The sequence below is a fragment of the Hibiscus syriacus genome, unplaced genomic scaffold (assembly GCF_006381635.1).
Source record: "Hibiscus syriacus cultivar Baekdansim isolate YM2019G1 unplaced genomic scaffold, ASM638163v2 tig00110319_pilon, whole genome shotgun sequence".
Classification (NCBI taxonomy): domain Eukaryota; kingdom Viridiplantae; phylum Streptophyta; class Magnoliopsida; order Malvales; family Malvaceae; genus Hibiscus; species Hibiscus syriacus.
In genome coordinates, this window is record NW_024062678.1 from 1,398,929 (window position 1) to 1,425,764 (window position 26,836).

Consider the following 26,836-nt stretch of genomic DNA (forward strand, 5'->3'; position numbering starts at 1 on the left):
TTACAACAATAATACTCTTTTTAAGGGTTAATTACTTCATTCATACATAAATTATACCCGATTTTCAGTTTCATACATAATGTTTAAAAATTCTTGATTTAATATAAGATTTTTTTGTCGTTAATGGATTCACCCACTTTCGTCACGAAAAGAGACATGGAACCCTACGCCCACTAATAAAATGACACGTGGCATTTAAAAAACATTTTTTATTATTTTAGGTAAATTATATTATTCATCATTTAACTATCTTCCCACTCTTATTTTAGCCACTAAAGTTTAATTTTTTAAATTTAATTATTAAACTATATAATTACTCTTATTTCAGTGAGTACTGAAACAATTTCAAGTAATGTAAATTTTTAATTCATATAAAAATATTTTCAAGTCATTTTAAAATATTAAATTACAAATATATCCTAAATAGTTTATATAAAATTAATTTGGAAGTGAAATGCTTGCTTTAAGGTTTTCCATGCAAAAACCAAATATTTTTCTTTTCACTCCATTATTGTTTCTCAACAAAAACAAAAGGCAGAAGAAATCCATTGAACCCCAATAAAGATTCATTGCAAAATCTAAAAATTTTGGGGTTTTTTTGTCTGTGAAAGCAAAAAATATTTGATTTTTTCTTTGCTATGGGTCGATGACAAAAATGCGAAATCATCATCTTCAACTGGGTTTTTAAATTGCTCCTTTACGATGCATGTCCCATCCAAAGTTGATTCCAATCATCTCAAGGTTCATTTGTTCCTCAAGAATCAACACTCTCAAAATCAACCGGCTCTGATTCCCAAATTTCACGATTCAATGGATTTCGTCAAAGGTAAAGTTCAAAAGCTTCGGAATTTGTTTGAATCAGGCAAATCTTCATTGTCTTCATCCAACTTGCTCAGTCCTAAAGAACCTGCCTCTAAGCCCGTTTTAAGACCCACAAAATCGATGATTTCGTCGGGATTTATTAACCCTTCAATAAGATTACCCGGGACTAAAGATCGCATCGTTGTTTATTTAACCAGTTTTCAAGGAATTCGAAGGACGTTCGAGGATTGTTATGCGGTGATGATGATTTTTAGAGGGTTCAAACTTTGGGTTGATGAAAGAGATATTTCCATGGATGTTGCTTATAAGAAAGAGTTGCAGAGCATCTTGAAAGTGAAGAATGTGACTTTGCCCCAGGTTTTTATCAAGGGAAAGTACATCGGTGATGCCGATGTGATCAAAAACATGTTCGAAATGGGTGAATTGGCTAAGATTCTTGATGATTTTCCCAGGAGAAAACCTGGGCTTGCTTGCAATGCTTGTGGAGATGTCAGGTTCATGCCATGTGAGAATTGCAGTAGTAGTCGAAAATTGTTCGATGACGACGAAGGCTTGTTCTGAGGAATCGAAGTCGATCAAAATTACAGGTTGGAATCGGAGCCGATCGAAGCAGGAAAAGAACATGAGAAGAAATGAAGAAGCAAAATTAAATTAAAAAATTTAAACTTTAGTGACTAAAATAAGAGTGAGAAGATAGGTGAGTGATGAATGGTGTAATTTACCTAGAAAACATATTTTAAAGTGTCACTTGTCGTTGTCGTAGGGTCCCACGTCACTTTCCGTGAAGGAAGTGGGTGAATCCATTAACGGCAAAAACATCATGTATGAAATCGAGAAGTTTTAAGCATTATGTATGAAACTGAGAATCGATTATAGTTCATGTATTTTTTGTTGGAAATATTTGTATAAATTTTTATTATAAATTATTGAGTGATTAGATTCTTAACAGTTTTGTGATTTTAAAAGTATTTTTTGAGATACATGAATTATTAAATTTATTGTATAGGAAATTCAAATACAAAACTTTAGAACTTATATTTAGTGATCCAAATAGTTTTATTTAATTAGGATATTAGAGACTACAACTTTAATCAAATACAATTATTTATTGTAGTAAGGATCATAAAAATTAAATGTTATTCAATAATTTTAAATAAAGTTTCAGGATTTATATCTAAATGATTTTCATAATTTTATTTAAGGAGTAATCACATCATCTTAGTTAAATAAATTTATTAAACACATGCAGAAAATATATGTATTAAAGCTCACTGCATAATTTAATAAGATAAAATTATTAGATGATTTTTCATAATTACTCACAAGAGTTATAAAAATAAATTTAATAATTTTGTCAAATAAATAGAAAATAAGTCTATCATGAAATAGATCTATTAATTTTTCAAAATCCATTGGCTAATACTAGGGGTGGTTAATGAGTTGAGCAGTTCAAACTCGATTCGGTCAAAGCTCGATAAAAACTCGACTTGAGATGACTCGACTTGATATGACTCGACTCGAGACCTTAACGAGTTGATTCGAACAAACTCCAACTCGACTCGATAAGTTCGCAAGCAGCTTGTTAATTTTTTATATAATTTTTTCACTAGTTATCTTTAAAAACTATTTCATTTAAAAAATTATTAATTTACTAATAGACAATAAAAAAGATGATGAATTGCTAATCTTAAACAGTAAAAAATACTAAATTATTGATTAGTATTTTACTACACTAAAAAATCAAACCATATTTATTATTTTAATGTATTTGTAGATTGTTATTTTGGAGTTTAGACTTTGAAATTGTTTCATACACTTTTTTGATAATATTTTTGGTTAAATTTATTAATTTATGTTTATATTAAGCTTTGTATAGTATTAGTAGATTTTACCTATAATTAAGAAAATAAGGTAAAAGTTTCGGTGAGCTTAACGAGCAACGAGTCGAGCAACAAATTATTTTAATGAGCACGAGTCGAACAAAAATTTAACAAGCTTAACGAGCAACGAGTCGAATCGAGCAACAAAATTTTTTAACGAGCACGAGTCGAGAACTGTCCAACTCACGATCGACTCACTCGATAAGTACCCTAACTAATACTCTAATCATGAAGGTTACATTAATTAAGAGTTTTATAATAACAGTCTCTATATTGTTTAACAATTTATCTTATTTTTTTATTTTGATAATACGAAATCTAAAATATTATATTAAACTTAGTAACAACATCCACTTTCAAAATTACATTAATCCACACAAAATTACATTTAAGAAAATAAATTTTACCGCAACACACTAATTATATTATTTTCTTTCATTTTGTTTATTACTTGTGATAATCAATACTAATTATTTTTTAGTAGTATCTTTTTTTAGCCGAAGTCGCTTTATATAATTGAATTAAGCATAGGTTTAGAATATTTAAATATTACTTGAATCAAAATATAATTCATTTTATAACATTTAAAACATATAGTTAAAATAATTATTTTATTAATATTAAACTTGAATATAAAAAAACATAAACAAGGTTATGTTCGAGTTCGTTTATTTATCTTTGAAGGTGTTCATGTTCGGTTCGTGTTCATTTGAATTTTTAATATCGTGTTCATATTCGGTTCTTGTTCGTTTAAATTTTTAATATCATGTTCATGTTCATGTTCGTTTATTTATTTTTGAAAGTATTTGTGTTCGTTTTTGTTGTTGTTCGTGAACATGTTCATTTATATTTTTATGAACGCGTTTATTTATATTTTTATGAACGCATTCATTTATATTTTTATGAACACGTTCATTAAATGTTCATGAATATGTTTATTTAACGTTCACGGACATGTTCGTTTAACATTTGTTTATATGTCCAACTTTTAGTTTTACCATTTCATTTGCAAGCTAAAGAAAAATGATAAAATTATGCCAATAGTTCTTAAACTCCTTAAAATTCACAATTTAAAATTTAACTTTTACTATGTGTTTAATTTAGTTCATACCTTCACTAATATTTAAAATGTAAAAGAAAATAAAAGAAAAGGAGAAACATGTAAATAAACTTGTTCATGGACATAAATGAACGAGTCGATAAATAAACTTATTTATGAATATAAATGAACAAGTCGATAAACGAATTTGTTCATGAATATAAACAAACCAAACACACATATCACATATGTTCATGTTTATTCGTTTATTAAGTGAACATAAACAAAATTTATTCATACATATTTATTTAGCTTAACAAACGAATATATATATATATATATATATATATATATATATATATATATATATATATATATATATATATGAACATTTTACCCAACACTTATTCATTTGCATACCTACACAATAGGTCTATAATGGACAAACTAGTGGTGGTTCCCGCTTTAGACAAACGATTGGACCCACAACCTTACATTGATTAAAGGAGTGGGCCAACCTTACATTGATTAAAGGAGTGGGCCAACTCTAATAGTTTATCCTTTATTTTTAAATTTGATGATTTTATAGAATATATTTATATAATTTTATATAACAATATTTTGTCACACATATAATATTAATAAATGAAAATACTTTATTAAGGAACATATAAAAAGCTAAATGGAAAATATTATAATTAAAGGGGTTAAAAGTTATTATTTACACTCGTTGAACTTCAGCTAGAGTCTCGAATAATTTTTTAATTATTTTATTTAAAGATTATATACAAATTGAATTAAACTTATAATAATATATGTGTATTCCTTGCAATACTTTATTATATTTTAAAATAGGTACAATTTAATAATACTTTTAGTGTTGAATTATCGTGATATTAAACTCATGATTAGTAGAGATAATATTTTATAGGGTAAATTACACATTTAATATCTATACTATTATTTTTGTTTCATTTTGTTACCTAAACTTTAATTTTTTTTAAAAATCATACCTAACGCTTTGGTTTCAATTTGGTATACATCGTTAAAAAGTTAACAGGATTGATGACGTGACATTTTTTTATTTTTTCAATGATGACATGACATTGTCTTATATTGACATCACCGTTAAATTTTTAATGATGGATACAAATTGAAACCTAAATCAAACGTTATGTATAGTTTTGAAAAATAATATGTACAAAAACAGAACAAAAGTAATAGTTTAAATATTAAACGTGTAGTTTACCCTACTTTATACTAGACTATTTTAGGAATAATGTTAAAAATATCCCTAATGTTTGACTAAATATCCACTTTTGATTCCTATTTTTTTAGATTATTTTGGCCTTTAACGATTTATTTTGGGGGGAAGCTCGTCTATAGATGTAAATCGTTGGTTAATAAGTAATTAACATTTTAAAATAGGGTTTTTTAAAATTAAAATGAAACATTAAGGTTCAAAATGTTCCAAAAAAAGAATAAGTGTCAAAATGATTATCCAGTCAAACGTTATGGGTTTTCCCCTGAAATAGAACGTTGGTTAGGGGCTAAAATATTTTAAAAAAGAGAATAATAAATAAAATGACCATTTTAATAAATATTATAGATTAATTTTGACATTATATCATTTTTATCTCGATCAAAATGGTACAAGTGATTGGAGACCCGAAGGGAATACTAATGTAGCAAATGAAAAGAAAGAAAGAACGAAACACTAAAAAAATAGAGAGAATACTTAAGGTTGAAAATTGAACGGTGAATAATTGAATTTGCAAAGCAAATACGTAAGCAAATGTAACAATAATCAATTAATACAAAAGAGAGAAAAATAAAGACAAGCAAAACCAGATACATTGAACCTGGACATTTTTGGTTAAAAGTGTCGTCGGCCTATAAAAGAATCTACTTCTCCACATTGGTTAATCCAGACGTGCGGTTTACAATATTCATATTCTTCACCAATCAAATGGCTCCAACAATGGCGGTAGTAGCTAAGAGAAAGGAGGAAGAAGAGTTGAGGAAGAGAAACGAGGAGTTAGAGAAGGAATTGAGGGAGAGTAGGAAGAGAGAGGAGGAGATGAGGAAGGAGCTGCGGAGGATATGGGAGAGGTTGAGGGTGGCGGAAGAGGCGGAGGAGAGGCTTTGTTCGCAGCTGGGGGAGCTGGAAGCGGAGTCGGTGAATCAGGCGCGTGCGTACAGCGCTCACGTAATTTCCCTCATGGATCAGCTCTCCAAGGCCAACAACAACGTTCTCGTCAATAACCACCGCTCCTCTGCTCCCATCTCCATCCTCTGATTTTGAATTTTTATAGAAATTAGAGTTATGGCGTCTGAATCCCTTGCTTTTTGGGTATGGATCCGTACATAATATTTGGTATTGTTATGGGTAACGTCGTGATTTTCTGGATGTTGCGCGGCGTGTAGACTTTGTTATTTTATTCCTCTCTCTTAATAGATTAGCTTTGTTCCTTATGCTTTTGATTGCCGGAGATGACAATCGGCCGGCTCAGTTTTTAATCGACCTTAATCCGACATGAAAAATAAAAAATAAAAAAATCGAAATTAACTCATTTTAATCTCTCTTCTCTCAAATTTCGTTTGAACTCGAATTTGAATTTTAAAAAGATACGTATACATCATTTAATTTTGTCTTTTGATTTGTTATAATTGAATTTTTAATTTTGTTAATTATAACATTGAAATTTAATTTTATATTCTATGTTATTTCACTTGTTAAGTCAGTAAGGAAATAATAATAACACGATTAATGGTTGTTGACACACGTTTATCAAAATGATATCGGTTTGGAGTGGTTGTTCTAAACTTTAGGTGTATATAGATTATGTTACTAAACTTTCAAATAGTTTTCTTTTTTACTATTATATTTTTCGACCGTTATCAACAATCAATTGTCACCCGTCACTAATCATTTTTTTCAACAAAATCAATATTAAAATGTTTACATTTGACTCTTCATTCTTTCTAATTAATTTTTAATGAAATCTATTTAAAATTGACGAAATCAAATAAAAAAGTACCATTTTTTAAATATTTAGAAATTTTATTAGATTTACAAGATTTAAAATATTTGTTAAAAAATCTAAACAATAAAAATATTATTTCAAGAAAGACGAATGATGTACGTCAAAACTAACCTCATCGCTCGATTATTAAAAGAGATGTACGTCAATTTTGAATGGGTTTATAAGTTCCTCACTAGCGAGTTTTGTTATTTTATCCGCAACTCTATTACCATCCCATTGACACATGCCACCATCTTGACGGTTTTACATTGTCGCTGAACCTAACATAACTGCGGATGTGTCAATATGGTATCTTTAGACTGATGTTGTACTCAATCATAGAATATAAACAAACCTAGAAGGAAACAATGAATTGAGGAATGAGCTACAAAGTTCATTATGGTATCCCAACAAATAAATAACTATAAAGATTTTTTATTAACATAATTTAACCAAAAACTTAACTTTATATGATAGATGCAAATCAGAATGTAAATACGAGCTAGTAAACTCCTAACTTCTCGTACATCCACTAAATCTCCACAGGTCAAACTCCCCAATACTCATAATTCTCTTTCACCATCAATCAATAATACATAATCGAATTATTTAATCAAGCATAAATATAATATGATATATAACCTATGTTTCAAATTCAGAACAAGTTTATCAAGTTATTTAAATGCATGACTTATGGATGAATCAAAGAAACAATGTGAATGGCTTCCTTATTTAATATTCTTGATCTCATAAAGTACCCCATTGATGCACATTCACTTTGTCAAATTGATATAATTGATTCGATTATGCATGATGTTTTTGCAGAAGAGAGCATTGATTATGAGTTGAAATTAAATGCACAATCCAATTTAAAAGAGATTAACGAAGAGAGGGGTATAGAAGGATTGTTTTCAGCATCATTGTTTGAACCAATAAATTCAAATGGAAAATCTCTTCTACCACTTATGAGATGTTACCTTCTATCGTGGAGGTACTCAAATTGGAATTAAAAGATTTATCTGATAACCTAAAATGCATATATTCGGGGAAATGTGAGACTTATAACATGAAATGATTTGAAAGGGTCAAATGTTTTTTCAAATTTTCAATCGTAACTAATTAAGGGATCGATCTTTCGAGGAAAAATATTAATCTTTTTTGTCTTTTCCAAAAGGATGTCTTTTTATGCATTAGATCGATTCAATGAATATTCAAATCACATAAATTAGTCCTAGTAAAGAAAAGATAAATCTTTTTAAGAAATAGATTGATCCTTTTGACAAGAGATCGATCTTTTTAATAATTTTTAAAAAAAAACTTAACTAAGTGCAAAATCGATCATAAATGAATTTGAAAATTTCTAATTTAATTGAAAGACATTTAAAACATATTTGAATTTTAAATCGTTTTTGAAGTACTTGACAAATTGTATCAAATTTAAAATTATTTTTATTAATTTTATTATATCAAAATATGACTTCAATAATATTATATTATATTATATCACATCAATATTATATTGTTGTTGTTCATTGAGTATCTGAATTCGAATAACAAAGATGTCACGGGTGTAAATGTCCAATATTAAAAGATTGAGAGTTATCTTCGAACATTTCATTGTCTTTACTATAAATTAGTAATAATAATAAGAGAAAATAACCTCAGTGACCAAAAATCCCATATAATATACGATTTTAACCAACTTTTTCCGGATTTGCCAAAATGACCAACAAAATTGCAATGCGATCGCTAATTCGCAACGCGATCTCCATTATCGCAAATTCGCGTTGCATTTTCGCAATGCGATAGTTGAAAATCGCGTTGCGATTGTCTACAGTATCATTGCGATTTTCCCAATTCGCAATGCGAATAAGTAAATCGCAACGCGAATTGGGAAAATCGCAATGCGAATAAGTAAATCGCAACGCGAATTGGGAAAATCGCAATGCGATACTGACTATCGCAATGCGATAATAAAAATCGCAACGAGATACTTACTTTCGCAATGCGATACTGACCTTCGCAACGCGATAATACATAATCGTAATGCGATTTTCAAAGCGCCATTAGTATCCTGGCCAAGTATTTTATTTTTAAATTCCAAACATGAATATTAATATATTGAAACACTGAACTGTCCACAGTATATCCCGTAATCGCAACTCATAACCTAAAACCTAAAATCACAACTCAGTCCCATCTCCATCTCTCACTCTCTCACCCATCTCCGACGAAATCCGTCCCCATCTCCGGCGAAATCCGTCTATCTCCATCTCTCAGAGCCACCCTCACAATCAGAAATGGAAAATCAACCAAATCAACCAACGAGGGTTAGTTTTTTTAATTATTTTCTTTTTGAAATTTTTGCATTATTATTAGGTTTTTCATATTGAAATTGATGATAAGTTTACTGGTAATTTCAATAATAGATTAACCATTTCACTTAGATTGCTTATTAAATCAACCAAGAATCGCAACGCGAAATGCAAATCGCAACGCGATTTTAGTTTCGCGTTGCGATTCTCTCGTTGCGATAGTCATTTTCGTGTTGCGATTTTCATTTTCAGAAACTATTCTTCTTCTGCAAATTGAAACTTGAATGAATTGCATTACTTCAAACAAAGACAAATACGAAATTCACAATGTTGCATATTTAAGTTTGAAGAATAAACTACTACTATTTATGTTTTTGGTATTCTTCATGTAGTTTTTGGTATATCTAATTTAGTATGTTTATTGTTTTTGTAGAACTTTTATTCGGCTCAATTGACCTTGAGAAATAAAGTCAGCCTGGCCAAAAACAATTGCGTCGAAGCTTTCACCTGCACAAAGAAAAATGTTTGAGGATACATGCTTCGGGCCATGGCTGAAAGTACAACATCCCGGTGGAGATGCGATGTTGACACACCTGTTTCTTCAAACCATGACTAGCGATCTACCAGAGACTATACAACGTCGTGATGAAGAGATATGGTTTGATTTTCCACCGGCGTATACGTGTTTTTTGGGCGGGAGGAGTTTTGCTTAATCACCGGTCTACACTTCGGACACGATGATGTAGGTCGGTACACTAGACACATTACCCGCCCATCATGGCTATCCCGGGTTTTTCCTGAGCTGGAGAGGCCGAGCCTACACGTAGAAGACCTGACAAGATTTTTGAATAATAAAGATGGTTTTACTCGGATGCATGACGTCGACGTTGTCCGAGTATGCCTTCTAATTCTTTTGCATGCCGACTTTTTAGGCAGAGAGGCCAGACAACCTATTCCAGATGATCTAATCAAATTGGTAGAAGACCTAAATGCGTGGAACCTGTTTCCGTGGGGCTCGTATTTATGGAAAGCTACATGGAATAAGTTATCGTCTGCCTTGGATGATCGAAAAAGTTTGCATGGCGATGGTTCCAAATACACTTTGACAGGCTTTATTTGGGCCTTTAAGGTAAGAATTTTTATATGATGTTTCCAAAATTATAAGTAATTATTTAACAATTACTAATGTTTGTTATTATATTGTTTGTAGATTTGGATATTTGAGGCCTTTCCCGCCATGAAGACATATGCAATAAAAACTTCAAATGATATTCCCAGGGCTATTTCCTGGAAGAGGAAACGGACCTTGCAATGGGAAGATTTACTACGGTATACGACAATAAATAATGTAAGTTAACATAAATACTACCATATGTTTATAAACAAGTTATTACTAGTACAAGTTTAACTTTGTTTGAGCTTTTATATTGTTAGGAGGCCAACACTCCTCTACAGAGGCTGACACCCACGGAAGCTGAGCTTGCCACTGATTAGTGGCAAGCTAGTAAGCGTTTTTTTGATGGAACGGTTGATGAGCAGCCTCCACTTCGGGAGCCATCACCTCGCCCAGAGCTATCACCTCACCCAGAGCCATCATCTGATCGACCCGGCTATACACCTCCACAACGACAGCCATCACCTATTCTGTCACATCATCGAGCCTCTTCTCCACCATCACCGCAAGATAGGCGACCGGCAAAGATGCCACGACGTTTATCTCCCTGTTCTCCACCTCCACCTCAACGGGATGAGTTAGGGGAGTTACGTGATGAGGTCAATACCTTGCGTGAGGAGGTCGGTACTTTACGCAAAGACGATGGTGCATGGCGTGTTGAGGTGTCTACATTACGCGGTGAGGTAGCCGCTCTACGTGAGATGGTAGCATCGTTGCAGAATGAGGTTCATACTCTACGCAACGAGGTAAGTTTAAGATTTTTCATACTCGTAATTCATTCGGTTGCTGCCAATACTGCTAAACTGTTTTTGTTAGTATTTGTTTTTGGTTTTGTTTTTGTCTTTTGGTTGAAGTAATGCAATCCATTCAAGTTTCAATTTGCAGAAGAAGAATAGTTTACTTTCGCAACACGAAAATGACTATCGCAACGCGGAAATGGCTATCGCAATGCGAAATGAAAATCGCAACGACAAAATCGCAATGCGAAATGAAATCGCAACGACAAAATCGCAACGCGAAATGAAAATCGCATGCGATTTGTGTTTCGCGTTGCGATTTTGTCATTTTTCGCGTTGCGATTTTGTCGTTGCGATTTTCATTTCGTATTGCGATAGCCATTTCCGCGTTGCGATAGTCATTTCGCGTTGCGATTTTAAGTTTCGTGTTGCGAAAGTAACTATTCTTCTTCTGGAATGTTTATATATTTGTCCTTTTAAATGTTTATAAGTGCTTACTTCTGGAATGTTATCTGAGCATTTTGTGAACTATGATAGAATAATGATTTGGGTGAATACAATGCTAGTTTGAAACATATTTGTCTTTGTTCAATATCATGTCTGTTTATTTACTGATTTATGTATTAATTTTTTTTAGCGGCCCGATAAGGTGGATGCTTTACGTCGGGTTTTCCTTGCACGACGGAGTTCACGCATCAGACGGCGTGGACGTGCTATTACGTCTCCGTTCACCCCAATGGTGCGAAGACTCCGTAAGAAGAAGCCCGACTCACCGGTCATCCCTCAAGAGTCCCCTCCAATCGTTCAAGAGGCCCCTATTCTCCCTCAAGATTCTCCCCCCCACCGTTCAAGAGGCCACTGTCATCGTTGAAGAGGTCCCTCCCACCATTCCAGAGCCCGATTCACATGGGGTAATATATCGAAGTATTGAGAAACCCCCACCGGTTCCGAACATGATGGATGAGAGTTGGCTCTCGTATGAGTTACCGGCTAGTACCCTTCCGGTATCTGAAGTGGAGAGGAGACAACTACCGGAAACAATTGTGGATAATACCCTTTGGGCTAAGACCGCAGTTGATTTTTATCTACATGAGCGGAGCCAAGGGTGTTACACTGACATCAGCAAACTCAACGATGAAATGTTTTTGTTGCTTGATCGGTCTTGGTGGGGTGTGCTATTAGGGGTTGAAGACAGTGGCTATTTGGATGGGAGGTAAGTCTTATATTTGTCTTATATGATTTTGATTAATTTGTTTAAAAATTAATGTAATTCACTAATATATGTATTTTTTTTGTAAAACAGCATATCGATACGTGGGTGTCACGTCTACTAATAATAAGGAAGCTTAGGAAAAATAAAAAAAATTCGCTATATACAATAATGCCGACGGCTTTTCACGCAGTTCACTTGAAGAATCAACGAGATGAATCATTTTTGTTGGGCAATGGACAAGCTAAACTTTATCCTGCATGGTGGGAGGTCGATAAGGTTAGTGTTATTTTTAAATTTTTTAAAGGTGTTCATAAATAAGTGCGCAAATAAATGAATTATTACTTATGATCGCAGGTGTTTATCCCTGTTTTGGAACGTCGTCACTGGCTTCTCGTCCAACTTCAGCTCCAATCCCTGAAGATAATAGTGTATGACAGTATGATCAATTACATATCACTGTCTGATTTGAGAGATATTTTCAAGGGATGGAGCTCTCATTTGGATAAATTCTTGGATGGGATTAAGTATTGGAGTCATTCTGGACACAAGAAGCCAAAGAAGTTCAATGTCACAGTTGTCAGAGACGAGACCGCGCCACAGCAATCGCCGGGAGCCAGAGGGGATTGTGGTCCTCTCGTATGCCTTTGCTTGGCGCGTTTGACGACGGGAAGCACAGAGTTTTTACCTCCCACCGATAGAGATAGAGCTGCAGTAGGCTTGTGGTTTCGGCATTATATGGCTAGAGCAATATATTCGAGACGCTGCTTACCTGCATCTGCGTTATGAAAGTGTCCATTGTTAATTGGTAAGTCAAATGCAAGTTTTGTTAACATATATACTCCTTTTGGTTTGAAAATGTTTGGTTAAGTACCTAGAATTCAATAATTTGCTTTTTGTAGGTTTTAGATGTGTAGGAAGTCTTGTTTGAGCAAATGTTTGGTTTCTGCAGGTTAATCCTTAAGTGAGCTGCGTGAAATGGATGTACGGGGTCACAAAGTTGTTGATTCATTGATTCAATAATTGATGAAGAAATAAGAATTATTATTATTTTTTGATTGTTTAATTGATTTGTAAAAGATGATTTGTAAATGTTGATTTGTTTAATTGATGTGTACATAATTTGTGTTGAAATGTAATTGTTGATTTGTTGATTTTCAATCTGCTTTATGTTGATGGCAAAACAAACTATCGCAACGCAAAATGGCTATCGCAACGAGAAAATCGCAATGCGAAATGAAAATCGCAATGCGAAATGAAAATCGCAATGCAAAATGAAAATCGCATTGCGATTTTCTCGTTGCGATAACCATTTTCGCGTTACGATAGCCATTTTCGCGTTGCGATAGCCATTTTCGCGTTGCAATAGTCAAATGAATGTCTAATAAGTGATAACAACTGAACATATCATAGCAATGTTCAAACTCAAGTTACTAATACATGCCTAACTGAAAATGTTAAAAGTGCACACATAAAATACACATAATGCAAGTTTTGTTAACATATATACTCCTTTTGGTTTGAAAATGTTTGGTTAAGTACCTAGAATTCAATAATAATTGTTAAAAGTTTATGCATGTTAATCCTCGTTGCCTTTTTCATTTCGCATTGTGATTCTATCATTGCGATTTGCATTTCCCATTGCGATGGTTAAATGATTGCCTTTCGCAACGCGATTCTGACTTTCGCAACGAGATAATACAGAATCGCAATGCGAGTTTCAAATTTCGCAACAGGTTTTAGTTTCGCAAGCCAAATTTTTGTGTATATATATACGCAGCAGCAACAACTCATAACCTAAATCCCTAAATCGCAACTTATTCCATCTCCATCTATCACTCTCTCCGGCGACATCCGTTCCAATATCCAACGACATCCTTCCCCATCCGGCAACAGGTCTTAGTTTCGCATCTCGTTTGTTTAGTTACAACCATGAAATCATCTAATGTTGATCATGTTTGGATAGATTTGTGTTTTGGAGGGTCATGGGAGAATGTTCATGGTGTTTTACAATATATGCCTTTACCCATGAATCTTCAACTAAAACTGTCATTAAAGAAGTTAACTTATGAAACCCTAATATTACGTGTTTCAAAGAAATTGAATTTAGAGCCCCTAAGTGGATTTAGGCTATCTTATCAGAGAAATGGTAAAGTTTATTTGTTAACCGACAATGAAGATGTTGAACGATTCATTGCTTACATTATGTTTCAAGTGATGATGTTACATTGTATGTTGTTGAACCTAGAAGTAGTATTGTTGGGTCAGTAGCGGGTAGTAATCAACTAAGTGGGTCTCAAAACCCACAACCTTTCTCTAATCCAAATCCAAATCAACTTTCAGCACCAAATTCCGGTTTTCGTATTGACCAATTAGACGATGATGAGCCAAGAGAAAAAATTGTGAGTACTAGTCAGTATTCGAAATTTGATCTTGGTCAATACCCGGACTTTGATATTGGTCAATACACGGATTTTGATGATGTTTCAGAAGAAGAAACAGACCCTGCGTGTAATGATTTTGATATTGGTCAATACCCGAATTTTGATGATGAAACACCCGTTGCCGAGGAAGATGTTGTTGATGATAATGAGGAGGAAGTTACGACTGTGAATGAACATGTTGAACATCCATTCTGTAATTCATATAATCCTGAAGAAGAAAAAGAAGAAGAAAAAGTCCCCGAAGAAAAGAAAATGCCACGGGAGTATAACTGGAATATGCCAGAATTACTTCAGTTACCGGAAGAAGAGTTAGCAAAGAAAGCAGTTTATTGTTACACAAAAGTTATTCGTATCAAGAAAGATGATTGTTTTGATACAAAGGAAGACTTGAAGATAGCTTTGTATACGAAATGTGTGGAAGATGGCTATCAACTAAAAGTTAACAAATCAAGCAAAGATCATTTCGAAACAAGGTGTACGATTGACAAAAACTGTACGTGGCGTATGATTGCAAAGAGGATAAAAGATTGCGCAATGTTTCAAGTTAGGACTTTTATTGATAAACATACATGTTCAAGAACCCAAGTTTTTCCTCACCATAGACAGGCAAACAAAAAGGTGTTGGGTGGTTTTCTGGCTGAGTTAATGTTTTTGAATGGCAGGGTATATCGAGGACATGAAATTATGACTGACATGAATGCTCGGTTCAAGATTAGTATATCATATTCTCAAGCTTGGAGAGCCAAATGTTATGCCTTGGAATTGTTGAGGGGGTCGCCAGAAGCATCGTTTGCCCAACTGCCGGCTTATTGTCACAATTTAAAGCTGAAAAATCCTGGGTCGGTAACTCATATCAAAACAGATAGAGATGGATGCTTTGAGTTGCTGTTTATCGCCATTGGTGCTGCGGTTAGTAAAACAATATAATTATGTTGACTCATTTCTGTTAGTTACATGCATTTCACATTTAAATGATTATATTTCTTGTGTATATTATTTTGTAGATTCGTTCGTTTATTACTTGCATGCGCCCAGTTATTATAGTTGACGGAGTACATTTGAAAGGTCGATACCTTGGAGTAAACTTATTAGCAGTAGCCATGGATGCTAACAATGGGATATTGTCAATAGCTTACGGGGTTGGCAAATCTGAAACCTCTGATTCATGGACATGGTTTATGGGGCATCTTAGGGATTGCATAGGTCCTATTAGCAATCTGACAATCATATCCGATAGGGCAAACTCAATTGACAACGCTGTTAGAAGGTGTTTCCCAGATGCTTTTCATGGACTTTGTGGTGTTCATTTGTATAGAAATCTAAAATCAAGGTCTGCTGGTATAAAAAAGCACAAATGGACATACTGGAAGGTTGTAAAGGCTTATCGGGAAGTGGATTTCAATAAGCATATAAACTGTTTAAGACGTGTTTTGCCTCAGTGTGCTCAAACACTAGAAGATGTCGGGTTTGAAAGATGGTCAAGAGTACATCAACTTGGAGCAAGATATGGTTTCATGACGTCTAATAGTGCAGAATCAATTAACGCTCTAAGTCGTCATTCCCGGAAATTACCCATTACTATGTTAATGGAGTTTTTTCGAGCCTCTATTCAACAGTGGTACTACAAGAAAAGAAACCATGCAGGTATTATTTCTTTGAATTCGTAACTTATCATATATTTTACTAAGTATTATTTATTTAAATTTACAGGAACATTGGAACATCGTGTTACACCATGGACTGAAAAAAAGATAACGAAACGTGTTGTGAAGTCAACGTCATGGAGAGTTGAACCATGTTCAAACACTTTGTTTGAAGTACTGGATAATAACTTAAATGGGCTTGTCGATCTAAATGCAAGGACGTGTAGTTGTATGAAATGGCAAACATCTGGTTATCCATGTGGCCATGTTATAAAAGTTGCTCTTCATCTAAACCAAGATGATTCAAGCACATACGCTATGGATTGCTACACTACAGAAGTATATCGACAGACTTATGCCGAGATTGTCTACCCTATTTCACATCCTTATGAGTGGGACATACCAGATGACTTACAAACAGTTTTGCCACCAGCCATGGACAGAAGGCTACCTGGCCGACCAAAAAGTCACGATCGTATACCGTCTAAGGGTGAAGAGAAGAAGAGATCGACATGTAGTCGGTGCAAGGAAAGTGGTCATACAAGGTTGACATATGGATCACCAGTGCCATCACAATCATCTTTTCCTCTACCAAAATATGGATCATCATCAAAATCCAAAGCTCATATGGTGTCAAGAAAAAGGCAATCAAAATCGCAATCATCTTTAAAATCCCAATCACAACTGATTTCACCTTTTGGGACTGTTAACTTAGGTGATTTTTAAATGCAAACGTAGTATTATGTAGATTTTATGTGTGAACTTTTAACATTTTCAGTTAGGCATGTATTAGTAACTTGAGTTTGAAAATTGCTATGATCTGTTCCAGTTGTTATCACTTAATAGGCAATCATCTTAATGTCCATCGCAACGCGGAAATTACTATCGCAATGCGAAATGAAAATCGTAACGAGAGAATCGCAATGCGAAATGAAAATCGCAACGCTAATTTCGCAATGCGAAATGAAAATCGCAACGAGGGAATCGCAATGAGAAATGAAAATCGCAACGCGAATTTAATTTCGCGTTGCGATTTTCATTTCGCGTTGCGATTCTCTCGTTGCGATTTTCATTTCGCATTGCGATAGTACTTTTGCCTTCAACATAATACAGATTGAAATCAACAAAATCAAACATTACATTTCAATCAATTAAACAAGCACAAATAAATTATGTTAACATCAATTAAACAAATCAACTTTTACAAATCACCTTTTACAAATCAATTAAACAATCAAAAAATAAGCAATAATTATTAGAGAAAATAACACTTCTACTATTGAATCAACTTTTGCAGCCATACATCATTTTCACGCAGCTCACTTCTGAGATTAACCTGCATAAACCAAACATTTGCTCAAACAACACTTTCTACACATCTAAAACCTACAAACAGTAAATTATTGAATTCTAGGTACTTAACCAAACATTTTCAAACCACAAGCCTATAAACATACCAATTGTTTATGGACATTTTTATAACGCGGATGCATGTAAGCAGCGTCTCGTATATATCGATCTAGCCATATAATGTCGAAACCACAAGCCTACTGCAGCTCTATCTATATCGGTGGGAGGTAGATACTTTATACTTCTGTGATCAAACGGTCCAACGCCAAGCATACGAGGACCACAATCCCCTCTGGGTCCTTTCGTTTGTTGTGGTGCGGTCTCGTCTCTGCTAACTGTAATATTGAGCTTCTTTGGCTTCTTGTTTCCAGAACGAGTCCAATAATTTATCGCATCCAAGTATTTAGCCAAATAAGAGCTCAATCCCTTAATAATATCTCTTAAATCAGCCAATGATATGTAATTTATCATGCTGTCATATACTATTGCCTTAAGGGATGGGATCTGAAGCTCGACGAGAAGCCAATGGTTACGTTCCAAAACAGGGATAAACACCTACAATCATAAGTAATAATTCATTCATTTGCGCACTTATTTATGAATACCTTTAAACTCAATCTAAAATAAACACTAACCTTATCGACCTCCCACCATGCAGGATAAAGTTTAGCTTGTCCATTGCCCAACGCAAATGATTCATCTCGTTGATTCTTCAAGTGAACGGCGTTAAAAGACGTCGACATAATTGTATACCGTGTATTTCTTTTATTTTCCTTAAGTTTCCTAATTATTAGAAGACGTGACACCCACGCATCGATATGCTGTTTTACAAAAAAAGACATATATTAGTAACTTACATAAATTTACAAAAAAAATAATCAAATGAAAATATAAGAAAAATAAGACTTATCCCTCCATCGAAATAGCCATTGTCTTCGACCCCTAATAATACGCCCCACCAAGACCGATCAAGCAACAAATAGATATCATCATTGAGCTTGCATATGTCAGTGAAACACCCCTGGCTTCGCTCATGTAGATAAAAATCAACTGCGGTCTTAGCCCAAAGGGTGTTATCCAGAATTGTGTCCGGTAGTTGTTTCCTCTCCTCTTCAGATACCGGTATGGTACTGGCCAGTAACTCATACGAGAGCCAACTTGAATCCATCATGTCTGGCACGTCAGAGGGTTTCTCAAGAATCCTACATATGACGCCATGTGAATCGGGCTCTTGAATGGTGGGAGGGACCTCTTCAACGATGACAGTGGCCTCTTGAACGGTGGGAGGGGACTCTCGAGGAATGATAGGGGCCTCTTCAACGATAGGAGTGGACTCTTGAGGGATGATAGGCGAGTCGGGCTTCTTCTTGCGGTGTCTTCGCACTATTGGGGTATACGGAGACTTAATAGCACGTGCACGCCGTCTGATGCGTGAACTCTGTCGTGCAAGAAAAACCCGACGTAAAGCATCCACCTTATCGGTCCGCTAAATAAAAATACAAATATCAGTAAATAAACAGACATGATATTTAAACAGTGAAAAAAAAGATAAATATATTTCAAACTTTCAACCAAAACACAAAACAAAGACAAATACTAACTTCACAGTGTTAAAGTAAAAAGTTTAGTAGTTTTGGCAGCAACCGAATAAATTTACTAAGCAATCTAAGTGAAATGGTTAATTTAAGTGAAATTACGAGTAAATTTATCATCAAGTTAAATATGGAAAATCTTAAACTTACCTCGTTGCGTAGAGTATGAACCTCATTCTACAACGATACTACCATCTCACGTAGAGCGGCAACCTCACCACGTAAAGTAGACACCTCCACACGCCATGCACCATCGTTATCAAGTAGAGTACCGATCTCCTCACGCAAGGTATTGACCTCATCACGTAACTCCCTTGACTCATCCCGTGGAGGTGGAGAATAGGGAGATAGAAGTCGTGGCATCTTTGCCGGTCGCCTATCATGAGGTAATGGTGGAGAAGAGGCTCGATGATGTGACGGGATAGGTGATGGCTCTCGTTGTAGAGGTGTATAGTCGGGTCGATCAGGTGATGGCTCTAGGTGAGGTGATGGCTCTCGAAGTGGAGGAAGTAGAGACTCATCATCATTCGTGCAAGATCAAGAAAACTGCTGACTAGCTTGGCACCAATCAGTGGCAAGCTCAGCCTCCGTGGGTGTCAGTCTCATTAATGGAATGTTGGCCTCCTAAAAATATAAAAACTCAAACAAAGTTAAACGTCTAATATTAATAACTTGTTTATATATGATAGTATTTGTGTTAACTTACATTATTTATTGTCGCATATGGTATTAAGTCTTCCCAATCCAACAGACGTTTCCTCTTCCAGGAAATAGCCCTGGGAATATCATTTGAAGTTTTTATTGCATATGTCTTCATGGCGGGAAAGGCCTCGAATATCCAAATCTACAAACAATATAATAACAAATATTAGTAATTGTTAAATAATTAATTATAATTTTGAAAACTTATATAGAAATTCTTACCTTAAAGGCCCAAACAAAGCCCGACAAAGTGTATTTCGACCCATCGCCCCGCAAACTTTTGCGGTCATCAAAGGCAGACGACAACTTAGTCCAGGTAGCTTTCCATATATACGAACCCCACGGAAACAGATTCCATGCATTTAGGTCCTCTACCAATAATATTAGCTCCTGAGGAATAGGTTGTCTGGCCTCTCTGCCTAAAAAGCCAGCATACAAAAGTAGTAGAATGCATACTCGGACAACATCGACGTCATTCATCCGAGTAAAACCATCTTTCTTATTAAACAATTTCTTCATGTCGTCGACGTGTAAGTTCGGCTTCTCTATTGACTCATCAGGAAAAACCCTGGATAACCATGATGGGCGGTGATATGACGAGTGTACCGGCCTACATCATCGTGTCCGAATCGTAGACCAGTGATTAAGCAGAACTCCTTCCGCCCAAAACAAGTATACGCCGGTGGAAAATGAAACCATATCTCTTCCTCACCACGTTGTATACTGTCGGGTAGATCGCTAGTCATGGTCTGAAGCCACAAATGGGTCAAACTAGCATCTCCACCCGATGCTGTACTCTCAGCCATGGCCCGAAGCAGGTTTCTTCAAACAATTTTCTTTGTGCAGGTGAAAGCTTCGAAGCAATTGTAGTGGCTAGGCTAACTTTATTCCTTAATGTCAATGAAGCCGAAAAAAATTTCTACAAAAAAACAATAAACATACCAAGTTAGATATACCAAAAATTACACTGTCAAGATATACCAAAAACAAAAACAATAAACATAAATAGTAGTTTATTCTTGAAACTAAAATTTGCAACACTGTTTTTGTCTTTTGGTTGAAATGAAAATCGCAACGAGATAATGAGAATCGCAACGCGGAAATGACTATCGCAACGAGAGAATCGCAACGCGAAATGACTATCGCGACCAGACAATCGCAACGCGAAATGAAAATCGCAACCGCGAAATAAAATCGCAACGCGAAATGAAAATCGCAATGCGATTTTGGTTTCGCGTTGCGATTTTTATTTCGCGTTGCGATAGTTATTTCTGTGTTGCGATTTTCATTCTCGAAACTATTCTTCTTCTGCATTACTTCAACCAAAAGACAAAGCAAAGACAAATACTAACTTCACAGGCTAAACAGTTTAGCAGTATTGGCAGCAATCGAATGAATTTAATAAGAAATCTAAGTGAAATGGTTAATCTATTATTGAAATTACCAGTAAACTTATCATCAATCTCAATATGAAAAACCTAAAATAATGCAAAAATTTCAAAATAAAAATAAAAAAACTAACCCTCGGAGGTTGATTTTCCATTTCTGAATGATTGTGAGGGATTTTTGACTGTGAATGGTTGTGAGGGATTTCGCCGGCGATGGGGACGGAAATCTTCGGAGATGGGGACGGATTTCACCGTAGAGAGTGAGAGATGGAGATGGGACTGAGTGTTGTGTTTTTGGGTTTGAGGTTATGAGTTGCGATTACTGTGGACGGTACAGTTTCCGATTTATTAAGAAAAAATTCGTGTTTGGAATTTGAAAAAAAAAATACGCGTTAATACGAATGGCGCTATGTAAATCGCGTTGCGAAAGTCAGAATCGCGTTGCGAAAGTCAGTATCTCGTTGCGATTTTGTATTATCGCATTGCGATAGTAAGTATCGTATTGCGATAGTCAGTATCGCATTGCGATTTTCCCAATTCGCGTTGCGATTTACTTATTCGCATTGCGAATTGGGAAAATCGCAACGACATTGTATACCATCGCAACGCGATTTCCAACTATCGCAACGCGAAATGCAACGCGAATTTGCGATAATGGAGATCGCGTTGCGAATTAGCGATCGCATTGCGATTTTGTTGATCATTTTGAAAAATGCGGAAAAAGTTGGTTAAAATCGTATATTATATGAGATTTTTTGTCACTGAGATTATTTTCTCTAATAATAATAATAAACTCGTGAGTTGCATCTCTTTTCCTTATTAGCTTGTAATGGTTAAAAAAGAAAAAGACTCTATTGGGCAGCAAGCCCAATGTCAAGTGTAAATCAATTCCCGCCTGATTGACTCTGCTTTCTCATCCCAAACTCACCGAGTTACTGACTCACCTTCCCTGATTATTTTCTGCCTTGGCTACCCAATGCATATATTTCTTGCCTTTAGGCTTTTAGGGTTTCCCTGTTAACATTGTTGTGGTGTCTTTGGAGTTTGTTTCGTGTTTTCGCAGCTTATAAGTGCTGCTCAAGTCATAATTTGTATTATCTGATACCAGGGAAGGTTAATTGGTGCGGAATGAACAGCTTCAGGGAAGATTCTCCAGATTGGCTGCGCTCTTTTCAGGTTTACCCTGCTTGGTTTAGCTTCTACAATCCTTTCATTTGGGAGCTATCCGGTTAATCAGATTTTTCGCTTTCTATTTCTTGTTTTTACAGTCGTAAACCCTATAGCAGTTAGCTTACTCTTGCACCTTCACGTTGTTCCTTACTGAATTCCGACTTGCGATAATTAACTTTGATTTCAGGCACCAACTTCTAATTTGACATTTCTTCAGATTCCGATTCTCTGCCAAATGGTAATACTTCCTATGACTGTTAAGAACCGATGCCAAATGATGCTTAAATGAATTGTGAAAAATATATAACATATTAGCTTCTGATTTCTAAGCCCTTTCTTTGAACTTGACTTTGTTATTTACAATTTGTGTATGAACTTTTAGCAATGATACAGGGAGTGAGGAGGAGGGAAAGGTTTCTATGGGAGAAATGTCCAAGAAAGGCTTGTTGTCTCATGTAAGATTTCACACTGCCTTGCCTTGCCTTGGGATTACCTAATTCAGGCTTATCCTCTATTATAGCATTGGGAATTTATGAAAATAAAAACATTTTTGCTTTGAGAAAGAATCATGTTATTGAACAAAGCCATTGTCATTCATTTAACGAATATGATAAAGCTTTATAATGTAAATGTTGCTTCATACATTTTAGACATATACCATAATAAGATAACCAACCTGGTATTACTCTGATTAGATTGGTAGGGGTGTTCATTCGGTTAAAACGGTGGCCGACCGAACCGAATTAACCATAACCGAATTAATCAAACTTTTTTTTTCTTTAACCGTTAACCGAACCGAATTTTTTTTTCGAACATATTAACCGAACCGAATAAATTTATGTTAATTCGGTTAATTTCGAATTAACCGAATTTTTTTAAAATTTTCTAATTTATATAAAAATTAAATATTTTTTTAATTCAAAAAAAGTTTATAATTAATTTAAATAATATATAATTATAAAATAAAAATTTTAGATAAATTTTTTAATTAATTAATATTGATTTAAGTTTAAAAGTTATTGGATCTTAAATTATTAATTGGGTTTTAAATGGTTTGGACTTAGCCCATATGTTATATATAATATATTTAATATTTTTTAATTAAAAAACAGTTTACAAATAATTTAAATAATATATAATTATAAAATAAAAAATTTATATAATTTTTTAATTAATTAATATTGATTTAAGTTTAAAAGTTATTAGATCTTAAATTATTAATTGAGTTTTAAATGATTTGGGTTGAGCCCATATGTTATATATAATATATTTAAAATTTAAAATTTAATTTCGGTTAATTAACCGAATTCAAACCGAATTAACCGTTAACCGAATTCTAAAAATTTTCTTAACCGTTAACCGACCGAACTAATTCGGTAACCGAACCGAATTAATCGAATTAATTTAGTTCGATCGGTTAACCGAATTAATTCGGTTATTTGAACAACCCTATAGATTGGAGGGATACTGTTTAATATTGGTGCTGATGAAAGTAGTTGGATGTTGAACAGACAGGAAATAATTCAATTTGGGCTTTATCGTCAGATTCTGAGTCTTCTCCTAAAAGGAAGGAGAAAAGGTCTTTATCTCAAGAAAGTGGTGAGACCAGTGATCTAGTTCTGACCGGAAGAGCCGAAAAGTCTCCACGAAAGAAGACTTCTAAAGGAATATCTCCGAAAAAGAGGGTAAAAACTGGGGGTCAGACTCCCAAAAAGGAGAAGAATGTGAAAGATGATGCAAAGGTAACAGGTATGATACTGGATTTGTACTGTAAAATTTGATTTTAAATGCAAAGGCCATTTATTTGATAAAGCTACCAAAGTTGCTTCACATGCAATGTCTGACTCTGTTACAGAAAATGATGGTAATGTGGAAACTGCCGAGGATGCGGCATTAGAAAAGCACATTGAACCTCATGTAAGAATGTTGGTAGCAATTTTGATGCTTTCTTTTTATCATCTGAGCCTCCGATCCACTGAATTCTTCAAAATTTATGATATGTAGGTTCTCACCTCAAAGTTGCCTTTGGTGATGTCTGAGAAAGTTCAACGCTCTAAGGTAGGATACATTTTGTCATATTTATGGCTTATTTACGACTAACTCCCCTAGGGAATTGGCAGTAAGTTTCAAGAAGGATTATATTGACTGTGCCTAGGAGTATAATCAGAAATATTCTAAAATTAATAATTTAGTTACTTTCTTAGTCACTAAAGCTCTGCAAACAACCTAGGAGAACCTAGAAACCAATCTTAACTAGTATATTTGGTCTCTCTAGTTGCAGACTTTTAAGGATTTAGCATCATGCTTTTTATTTTAATTCAAAATCTAAAACTCTCTAGTTTAGTTTGATTTTTATTTATTTATATGTCTGCAGAAGTGGAAGCCTAAACAAAATATATTTTGTGTTACAGAGATCTTAAATGTTATAGAATTAGCTTAATGAATTTTGGCCTTGTGATCGCATGTCTACAGTGAAAAGGAACCAGTGATTAACAAGAAGTTTTGTGCTTTGTGCAGGTACTTGTTGAGTGCGAAGGGGATTCCATAGATTTGAGTGGTGATATGGGAGCTGTTGGTCGAATTGTAGTTTCTGGTTCTGCATCTGAAAATCATGAGATGTTCGTAGACTTAAAAGGCATGTATTGTTTAACTGTTCTTCCTAGGTTCAGATGATATATCTGTTTATTTTACTTTTGAACTTGTAAGTTATCATCTCTGAATGGTTGGCTGAGTTACTGACACTACAAGGGTAAAAGAATACATACTGACATATTTATATTCCTATATACTTGGACTTGTTCTGCACTCAGATTCATCGAGTTACTAAATTTTCTGTTATGCTCTATCTGTTTGTACTTTTTTCCAATTAAACCTTGGCCTTACTACGGTTCTAATTTGAGGATGTTATCTTTCTTAATCTCTCATTACTGGTTTTGAATGACTTATTTTGTCAGGAACCATATACAAAACAACAATAGTGCCTTCCAGAACATTTTGCATCGTGCGTAAATTCCGTCTTGCATTTTCTCTGTGGAAATTTGTGATTGGACCGTTGTTTACACAGATTTTTTGTTTTACAGGTTAGATTCGGTCAGACTGAGGCTAAGGTTTGTCCTAAAACTTAATTTTGGTATTGCTTTGAGTAAGAGGGTTGTTATTTTCCTGAATATTGCCTCTGAATTGTACGTTCCGTTCTCAGATAGAGGCGATCGTGAATGACTTCATTCAGCTGAAGCCACAATCCAATGTTTATGAAGCAGAAACAATGGTGGAAGGTACTGTTATTTTAGCTATAAATTTTGTGTGTTTAGTTATTCATTTCTGGAGAGAAGAAAACGGATAGTGGGTTGGGGGGCAACTAGTGCTTCAATGCAATATAGATTATGGCTCATATTTTGACATAATTCCATGAATCATTTAGTCCTTTCCTGATATTCGATGATCTGGAATTAATAGGTACACTAGAGGGCTTCTCATTTGATTCTGAAGATGAAGCTGAGAAAATGTCGAAGGCAGTTCCTCATCAAACCGATCAAAACGAGGAGATTGATGTGCAAATGAAGGGGAAATCCAAAGGAAGAGCTGAGAAAACATCTGTATGCATTCAAACCACCTTAACTAATGTGCATCTTTGTGAAATTGAATAAAAAAACCCTGCTTTTAATGCCATATTACCAGCATATCTATAATGCTTATATAACAAGGGATGTGTCGGTGTAAACGGCGTCTCGGAAGAGAAGTAAAACAGTTGGAGGGAAGTCACAGCCAGCCAAGAAAGCAAGAAAGAAGACTGGCATTTCAAAGAAACCCAAGGCCAAAAAATGAGAAGACAAATCAATGCTGAAAATAATGTTGTATATGCTCTGCCAATTATAGGCACCGATGGTTGGTAATATTGTATTCCTTTAGTTTGCTTGAGTCAGAGGCTTGTACCTTCTGTCGAAATGCATGAACCAAGTGACCTTGGCGATTAAGAGATTTATTATTTTTTGAGGTACGAGTTTGAACACCACTTATGTAAGGGATATGAACGATCATTTTAAGAAAACTTATCTCTCTGGAAGATCACAATTAAAGAAAAATCCAAAGATTTTAAAATAACAATTATAAATACTTGTATTACACTTCTGTATATAGTATTTTACTATTGATGATTTAACATGGTAGATTTTGATTTTTTATTTTATAGCAATTAGATTTTGATCTTAACATTTTCAACCCTGCGAATACAACATATGATTTCAAGTTCTTATACGATATATTAACCGAATTTGCACCATACATCAGCAACTATCAAAGTTGGGAAAAATAATTAGCAACTATCAAAGTTGGGAAAGATAATTA

General features: G+C 34.4%; 3 protein-coding genes across 3 annotated transcripts; all 3 read left to right on the top strand.

The window, feature by feature from the left end:
- Positions 1–702: 702 nt before the first annotated feature.
- LOC120117183 (uncharacterized protein At5g39865-like) lies at positions 703–1,383 on the top strand. Its single transcript, XM_039137487.1, has one exon. It carries the CDS (start codon positions 703–705, stop codon positions 1,381–1,383), a length of 681 nt encoding a protein of 226 aa, XP_038993418.1.
- Positions 1,384–5,576: 4,193 nt separating this feature from the next.
- Positions 5,577–6,216, top strand: LOC120117120 (protein RESPONSE TO LOW SULFUR 3-like). The gene has a single exon (XM_039137452.1). The coding sequence runs from the start codon at positions 5,711–5,713 to the stop codon at positions 6,038–6,040; it is 330 nt and encodes a 109-aa protein (XP_038993383.1). The 5' UTR covers positions 5,577–5,710; the 3' UTR covers positions 6,041–6,216.
- Positions 6,217–22,450: 16,234 nt separating this feature from the next.
- On the top strand, positions 22,451–26,338 carry LOC120117184 (DNA-binding protein BIN4-like). The gene is made up of 11 exons (XM_039137488.1): positions 22,451–22,512; positions 22,875–22,947; positions 24,004–24,241; positions 24,348–24,409; positions 24,497–24,550; positions 25,010–25,127; positions 25,447–25,493; positions 25,573–25,599; positions 25,692–25,767; positions 25,949–26,088; positions 26,213–26,338. The coding sequence occupies exons 1-11, from the start codon at positions 22,451–22,453 to the stop codon at positions 26,315–26,317; spliced, it is 1,002 nt and encodes a 333-aa protein (XP_038993419.1). The 3' UTR covers positions 26,318–26,338.
- The last annotated feature ends 498 nt before the right edge of the window (positions 26,339–26,836 follow it).